The sequence below is a fragment of the Crocuta crocuta genome, unplaced genomic scaffold (assembly GCF_008692635.1).
Source record: "Crocuta crocuta isolate KB4526 unplaced genomic scaffold, BGI_CrCroc_1.0 scaffold943, whole genome shotgun sequence".
Classification (NCBI taxonomy): Eukaryota; Metazoa; Chordata; class Mammalia; order Carnivora; family Hyaenidae; genus Crocuta; species Crocuta crocuta.
Genome location: NW_027528208.1, coordinates 426978 through 435166, shown reverse-complemented (window position 1 = coordinate 435166; position 8189 = coordinate 426978). Strand labels below are relative to the sequence as shown.

At 52.5% G+C, this 8189-nt stretch overlaps 1 protein-coding gene across 1 annotated transcript in view; it reads right to left on the bottom strand.

Annotated features, from left to right (window-relative positions):
* The window catches only part of SUV39H1 (SUV39H1 histone lysine methyltransferase), a 13501-nt gene that overhangs the window by 2625 nt on the left and 2687 nt on the right, over positions 1-8189 (bottom strand). Inside the window, exons 2-3 of the mRNA XM_077752949.1 lie at positions 7512-7657; positions 5382-6044 (exon numbers count right to left, since the gene is read on the bottom strand). Coding sequence (XP_077609075.1) covers positions 5382-6044; positions 7512-7657 — 809 coding nt within the window. The remainder of the gene's footprint in view (positions 1-5381; positions 6045-7511; positions 7658-8189) is intronic.

Below are 8189 nucleotides of genomic sequence, written 5' to 3'. Positions count from 1 at the left end.
CACCCCCCCCCGCCAGGCTCCCAGGTCACCAAAGCCTTGCCTTCTGGTAATTCCCAGGCACAGCCAACCATGCCCGACTCTGGGTGAGGGTCTTGTGGAACCCAAGACTGCCTCTTTCTCAGCCTGGGGTGCCTCCAGACCGGGGCACATCTCGTTCTCCACTCCGGGCTTCCAGCTACCTCCGCGCACCCCTCAGAGACCAGTGCCCGCACAGCACAAAGCAAAAACGCCATGAGTGCCCTTTATTTTTTACTCTGCTTTCTAGCCCAGTGACCTATCCTTCGTCCTGTGGTGGTCCTAGAGGCAACTCCAACCCCCTCCTCCCCCCACACCCCTTCTTCCCCTCTCCCTTCATCAGAGACCCACTAGCCGCCACCACCCCTGCCATTTGACACAAACCCAAACCTGCCCTGGCTTCCTCCCTTGCTCGCCCTCAGCCCGCCAGGACCGTGCCCTTCCTACTTCCAGTCCTCACCACCCTCCACTTTCCACCAGCCAGGATGGCTGCACTGGGGTCCTCCAGTCTCCTCCCTGCCTCTTAACACCAGCACCTCCAGCCTCTGCTCTGGTCCAATTCCTAATCAATACCTGGAGAAGACCAGGGACTACCCCTCAGGCCACACTGCTCACTGCCCTGCATTCCAGCTCCATTCTGAGGAACCTGGCTCCCCGACACTCCCAATTTGTGCTGGTCTGTTCACTCAGTCATTCGGTGCATTTTTATGAGGCCTACCCTGTGCCTGGTCCTAGCGCTTACGGGCCAGTATCTGCAGGGGGAGACAGAGGGACCAGGCCGCGCCCCTGTTGGAGCCACAGTTGGGTCAGGGGAGACAGAGGAACCAGGCTTGGTCCTGGCCCTCAGGGGTCACAGTCTAGTAAAAGAGAGATGGACTCAGATACCTGCAGTGCAAGATGCTGATGGGAGAATGGCACCTAGGGTTCCCAGGGCAGTAAAAAAGCCATACACCATCTAAAGCAAGCTCCAGGTCAGAAAAGGGCTTTGCCACTAGGTCCTCCAAGAGCGGGGACTCTCTCCTGAGGGACGCAGTAGGAGCCACAGAAGTGTTCTGAGGAGTTTGTCAAGGTCAGTCTCCCTCCAGCGCCTGAGAACACACACTCTTGCCCTGTGGAGTCGGCACACAGATGTGACTTCTCTGCAGTCTTCCTGAACCTCCTGATCCCCAGTCGCCCTGAGGAAGCTGCTGCCTCTCTGAAGCTCTCTGAAGCCCCGGGACCGAAGGGCAGCCTCTGCTGGCTCACAAGCATGCTGGGTGGTGTCTGAGGCAGCGTTGTCCTTTCCGCATCCTCCCCAGTCTCCATCTTCCCGCCTGTTCTGCCTCTACCTGCTCCCCGAGTCTCACCAAGAGTGAGTCACAGGGTGAGCCCTCCAGGGCACAAACGGTTCCTTCTCGGTCTTCTTTCCTTCCAATCCCACTCTGTAAGGGCGGGTGTGCCCCGAAAGTTGGGAAACAGAGCAGGCCATGTCCCTGCTCCCTAGCAGCTCTCCAGAATGACTGAGGAAGACAGATGGGCTGTAAGCTAGCAGCCTGGAAAGGGGGTTACAGTGAACAAGAACCAGAAGACTTCGACTCTGGTCACTGCTCTGCCCCCATCTGGATACGGGATCCTGAATGTTCTCTCCTCCTGCCTGTTTCCTCAGCCAAAAAAAACCCCAAAAAAACAAAAAAAACAAACCCACAACCCTCCACCAGGTCTGGCAGCACACCAACTTTAGACACTTGGGCCTTTTTTTATCCACTTCATTAGCTTGGTGACGCTGAGCAAATTATTATTACCTCTCTGGGCCTCAGTTCTCATCTGTAGAATGGGGATGACAATGACAATAATCCCAACCTGGCAAGAGCTGCTATCGTAAAGATCCAATGCAAGCAGGGTCGTGAAAGAGATTTCTGTTTTTGCTTTAGTTAGGACACGGAGCGATGTTAGGAATGGTTGAGTACCAATTTTGTCTGAATCTAACCTGCTCCCTTATTTTGTGCCCTTTCTCAAGAAAGGAAAAACAGCTAATTAAATGATGCACCATCATTTAATTAAAGTAATTGAGACTCATCTTCATTTCAGCGTCGTTGAAATATGAAAAGAATGCAGGTTTCAGAATGGATAAAGTGGGCTGTTGTTCTCCTCTGGGTGAGGGTTGGGATGTTCAGATGGGACGTGGAAGGACGCAAAGGCGAGGAAGGGAAGCTCACCTGGAGGGACTGTTGGTGTGGAGATGGGAGAGTGAATATCACATCCAGATCATAGAAGGACAGCATGGCCAACAGGTATGGGGTGCACGCCCTCGACTACAGGACACCAGGTAGGGTCTGGGACAGCACCATGGAACTGAGTAATAATTTCTACAATGGAATTTATGAACATTCACCCCAAGTGGGATAAGGACACTACAAATAGGTCCCTATCAGGTCTGCTTGGGTTTTATCGCCAGATGGGTTACAAAAAACTTTGGGTTTTCTGAGCATTTGGGATTTTCTGGATTTTGGACTGTAATGGCTAACATTTATTGAAGACTCACTGTTCAAGGGCTTATTCTAAGGGCTGCATACACTGTAACTCATTTCAATCTTGTAACAAGTGAATGATGTGGGTGCTACTACCACTCCCATTTACAGACTGGGAAACTGAGACACAAAGAGGGTAAGTGACTGCTGCTGAGTGGTGGAGCTAGGCTCCAACCTCAGGCAGTCACGCCCCAGAGCCATCCCCCCCAACCTTTGGCTGTGCTGCCTCCTCACGGGATACACAAAGAGGAGTTTGGCTCTGGCAGTGTTTGGGGCCTGTGGTGCCATCAGGAGGCCCCACAGGACTGACAGGGTCAGAAGGGGGCCTGGAAGTCACAGACTGTGGCAGGAAGGAGGCCAAGAAATAGCTTGAGGAGAGTGTGTGTGAAGTGGGAAGAGTGGGGACCAGGGTGGGAAGCCCTGGAAGCCCCAATGTTTATAACACAGAACAGTAAAGACATGAAGGAAAAACAGCCAGAACAGCATCCTGACCAGGGGACTCCGGGGTTCTTGGGAGCTGTGGACTCTCCCTCCTCTTCGCTTGTCGGGATCCTCTATTATAAGGAGCTTTCCCTGGAGACTGTCAGTACAGTGAGGCTGGAGACATTCCCTTCTCTGAACTGTCAGGCTCCTTTGGGGGCTAGACACCTCCTCCTCCAGACTGTCAGGGGCTCCAGAGTGTGCACACATCTGCCTTCAGACTGATGACATTCCTTTAGGCTGTTAACATCTCCTCCACACGGTTAGCATCACTCTGAGGTCTGGACACCTCCTCCAGAGTGTCAGGACGCTGAGGATGCGGACACCTCTTTCCAGGCTGTCAGAGTTCTCTTAGGTGTAGACCTGACCTCCTTCAGACTGTCCTGATCCCTCTGGGATGAGGACACTTCTTTTTCCCAACTGCCAGGACTGTTTGGGTGTGGACACTTACTAAGTTGGACCACCAGGGTCGTCTACAGTGCAGAGAGCTTGCTCTCTTCCTCCAGGTCTCTCTGGGACATAGACCTCTCTTCCTACAAATTGTCAGGACCCCCACCCCAGACTGTCAGGAACCCTCTAGGGTGTGGCCACCTCCTCCTTCTCCCAGACCGTCAGGTCCTTTGACGTATAGACATTTCTTCCACCAGACCATCAGGATTATCTGGGTGTGGACTTCCTGTCTAGACTGTCAGGGTCCTCTCTGCAGTGTGGACTGCTCTGCCTCTAGGTCATCTCTGCCCCCTGGGGCTATGACCCTCTGCAGTTCATCATTGGGAGCCTCTCCCCTCCACCAGTGTCATTACTATAGTGAAGACACCCTGAGGTGTACCTTAGGCCAATTTCTATCACTTCCCAACCATATCACACCCCTATAAGAGACCTATGGAAACAGGAAAATATTTGGGGTTGTCACCATGATGGCACACCCATGGATTTAAATGGTCAAAATCCAGGGATGTTAAATGTTCCCCAATGCAGGAGATGGTCCGAACGGCTCCACCCCCAAATCCCCACCACATTCCACCTTAGAACAGGACACCTGCTGTTACAGACTCTTGCTGGTTACTTGAAGTCGTTTTGTTTTCCGCCTGGGCACACAGCTAAATCACACTTCCCAGCCTCCCTTGCACCGAGGTTGAAGCCAGCGACTCAGTTCCAGGCAGTGGGTGTGGACAGAGGTGATGGGCACTGTGTCCAAGCCTGGACCATTAGCAACCTCCCCTTCTGCCCTCTCAGCCCACTTGCCAGCAATGCCGAGTGAGGATCAGGGGTGGCTCCAAGGCTTCAAAGCACAGCAAATACACAAGAGGGAAGGAGCCTAGGTGGCCACACCACTGTGGAGAAAAATACCAAATACCCATGCCCGACTGTTCTAGGAGCAAACAGACTTCTAGTGTGTGAAGCCACTTAGATTTGGGGGTGGTTTGGTCTAGCCGCTAGCCTGCCTAATACAGCTGACCCTTGAACAACACAGGTTTGAACCCGTGGGTCCACTTACGTGCAGATTCTGAAAAATAACAGTGTAGTACTGTGAATGTTACTTCTTCCATTCTAAGTATACAGTATATGATGCATTGTAACTCATAAAATGTGTGTTATAGTACATAATACATTGTAACTTATAAAATACATGTTAGTCAACTGTTTATGTTATAGGTGAGGTCAACAGTAGGTTGGCTATTAGTGAAGTTTCTGGGGAGTCAAAAGTCACATGTAATTTGACTACATGTGCTGGGCGCACCTAACCTCCTCCTCATCCCCCCCTCCCCGTATTGTTCCAGGGTCAACTGTATACACAGGCTTTCCCCAGGGTGCTGCAAGTCTGGAGGAAGAGGCAGCCAACCTACGGCGTGTCTACGTCCTACTCCAGAGTGATTGTGTTCCTTTTGTCAGATTAGTAAAAGGTGCTCCTCCCGGTCAGACACTGCTTGGCGGTAAGCTGGACCCTTGTGAAATGAGAAATAGTGCCTTCTCGGGTGACGCAACCCTGTGCAGACCACAAGGCCTGTTAAAAGGAACGCTGCCTGGATTTCAGTTCCCACTTTCCTCGTTGCTAGGTACCCTTAGGAGGTTAAACCCAGTCCAGAAGTACTTCAATGTGCTTTTGACTACCAGCTTGAGATCATGGCCTGAGCCGAAGTTGGAGGCTTAACCGACTGAGCCACCCAGGCGCCCTCAACTACCAGCTTGAAATACGGGCCTCTACCAGGATGTCCCTATCACACTCAGGTTAACACCCCCACCTTTCCCTGGACAGGAAAAGCAGGGAAGTCGCAGGCACGCAGTAAGGCGAGCTGGGCGCACACAATGGGAACACATGGTGGGAAGAGCCGCGTGGGCGCGCTCACACACACGCCACGCTGGGTCCCGTCTCCCTACCTCTCCCACGTATTCCATGACGAAGCTGTTCTTGCGGATCTTCTCCAGCGTGCGGACGCCCCAGCCACGCCCATCATCCGTGCGGAAGATGCAGAGGTCATAGCGGATGCCTTTCTGTACCACACGGTTGGGGCAGTCATAGCCACAGCGGCAGCGCGAGTTGCACTCGTAGATGGGCAGCCCGGCGCGCAGCCGCACTTGACCCTGGTCATTGTAGGCAAACTTGTGGAGTGATGCCCCAGGGCAGCAGCCTCCAACAGGTTCCCAAAGACAGTCCTGGCATTCACAGCCCACTGCCACCTGGTTAAGGGTGATGCCCTCACCCACACGGTACTCATTGATGTATACGAAGGCCCGCGGGGGGCCGTCCAGGTCCACCTCGTTCTCCACGGTGATGCGTCCCAGGTGGCTGCGCTTGGCATTGAGCTCCTGCTCCCAGCGCCGGAGCGCCCGCCTCTGCTTGGCCTTCTGTACCAGGTAGTTGGCCAAGCTTGGGTCCAGGTGCCGGGGTGGCTTTGACCGGTGGTGCCGCCGGAGCAGCTCCCTTTCTAAGTCCTTGTGGAACTGCTTGAGAATGCGCACACATTTGAGATTTTGCCGTGGCTCCCAGGTGCTCTCGGAGTCTGGGTATCCACGCCATTTTACCAGGTAATACTCTTGTTCCTGTTGGGGGACCAGGGGGTGGGGGGGCACCATAAGTGGCAAAACCCCTGGACCAGCCCTCCTGGGCCTTCCATCCCAAAGCTGATGGAGAGCACCCAAACCATCCCCTCACCTCTTCTGGAGTGACTCCATTCAGCAGTTAAAAAGCATGGGCTCTAGGGGCTCCTGGGTGGCTCAGGTGAGCAGCTGACTCTTGAATTTCGGCTCAGGTCATAATCCCAGGGTTGTGGGATTGAGCCCTCTTGTCAAGCTCCACCATGAGCATGGAGCCTGCTTGAGATTCTCTCTCTCTTATCCTCTGTCCCCCACCCTGGTCTCTCTTCTTAAAAATAAAAGGGGGGCTCTAGACGGAGGATCCCTAAGTTCAAATCCCATTCTCCTCCTTATTGCCTAAATTCCAAGTTTTAATTTAACCTGCTCCCTCCTCTCTCTTCCCTTTCATCAGCTCCCTCCCTCTAGCTGTTCAGGCCCCAACTCCCATGACTGACTTCTTTCTCTCACTCCCCACATCCACCCTCAGCAAACCCTGTCAGCCTCACCTTCACACTACATCCAGAATCTGACCACTTCAAACCACCGTCACTGTCATCACTTGCCTGGACTGCCATAGTATCCTCCTCACTGGTCCACCCTGGCCCCTACAGTCCGTTCCCCACTCAGCAGCCAGAGGGATCTTTTCTTGCAGGGAGGCAGCTATACAACAGAGTTTAACTACACAGATTTTACAATCAGACCCTCTGGGTACAAATCCTGAATCTGCTGCTCCCTTGGCCTTGTGGCCTTAGGCGAGTTACTTAACTGTGCTGGGCTTCAGTTTCCTCATCTATAAATAAGAAAAAAGCTAACATTTTTACAACATTCAATATATAGCAGGTACTCTTGTTAACTAATTTAAATCCTCACAAGTCTATAGGAGCTAAACACAACTAGTGATCACAGATAAGGAAAATGAACCACGGAGAATTTGGGTAAGTATCCCGGGGTTACGGAGCCAAAATCTGAACCCAATCATGCTGGCTCCAGTCTCCTCTCTTTATCCGGCCATTACCTCCTCTGGCCCTGATAACAGTTCCCATTCCACATTGCTGATGGGAGATTAAAGGAGTTTCTGAGAGGAGGTGCCCAGCACGCGGAGAGTGCTCAATAACCGCTAGCTATCATCATCTCTAGTCCTGGGCTCAGTATCTCAATCTTTGCATTGGTCTGTATTCCTATGGAGGTGGGAAGAGAGACTTATTTATTTGGGGACTCATTCTGGCTCCTGACCCTCTGAGGAAGCCACTTAAGGTTTCCTCACCTGTAAAACAAAGATGGTAGGAAGGCTTACTAATCCTAATTTTTTAAGATCAGAGGAGAAAACTCCCTTTGGAAACTGATGCAGGCAGTGGGGGGCAGTGGGGGACAAGGGGGCAGTAAGCCAGCTCCCTTGACACACCCCTGCCCTGGCCATGGTCACCCCAGACTCACGCGGATCTTTTTGTAATCACACAGGTACTCGACTTCAAAGTCATAGAGATTCCTCTTGGAGATGCCGAGGGCAGGGCAGGAGAGCTTGGACAGGCGACACAGGTCCTGTAGCTGATTCCAAGAAGACTTGCAACACACACTGCAGCCTAGAACAAGGAGGCCAGAAAGAAGTTACTGGGCATCCTGGTGAAGCCAGTTGTCAAAGGGGACCCCACATCCTCCCTGGGACTTCTCAGTCAGTGAGATTCCATCCACACGCCTTCCCAATGCTAAGCCCCTTCTACCCCGAAAACGTGCCACTTCCTTCAAACCTCAGTGCTCACTCCAAATCTACCCCTAGAGCAGCAGACCTCGAAGTGGGATCTGCTGCAGGGATTGTCCTAAAGGAATCTATTCCCAGAGCTTCCACATTACTCCTAAAACTGCCTGCAACCCTGCCTAGGGTTCAGGACCTAATCATCCCTCTCCCCACTTAGCAAAAGAAAGAGAACCACCCCCCATCTCCGTAGGGTGCATTGCCCCAAGGGAACGGGTGGGGATGGGATTACAACCTCTAGGCACCAAACAAAGGCTTAACTGGAAAGACTGGTCCGGGATCCCTTATCTGAAACTCCTGGGGCTAGACGTGTTTAGGAATTTAGATTTTCTTGGATTTGTACAAGTGTAGTTTTTAGGTAG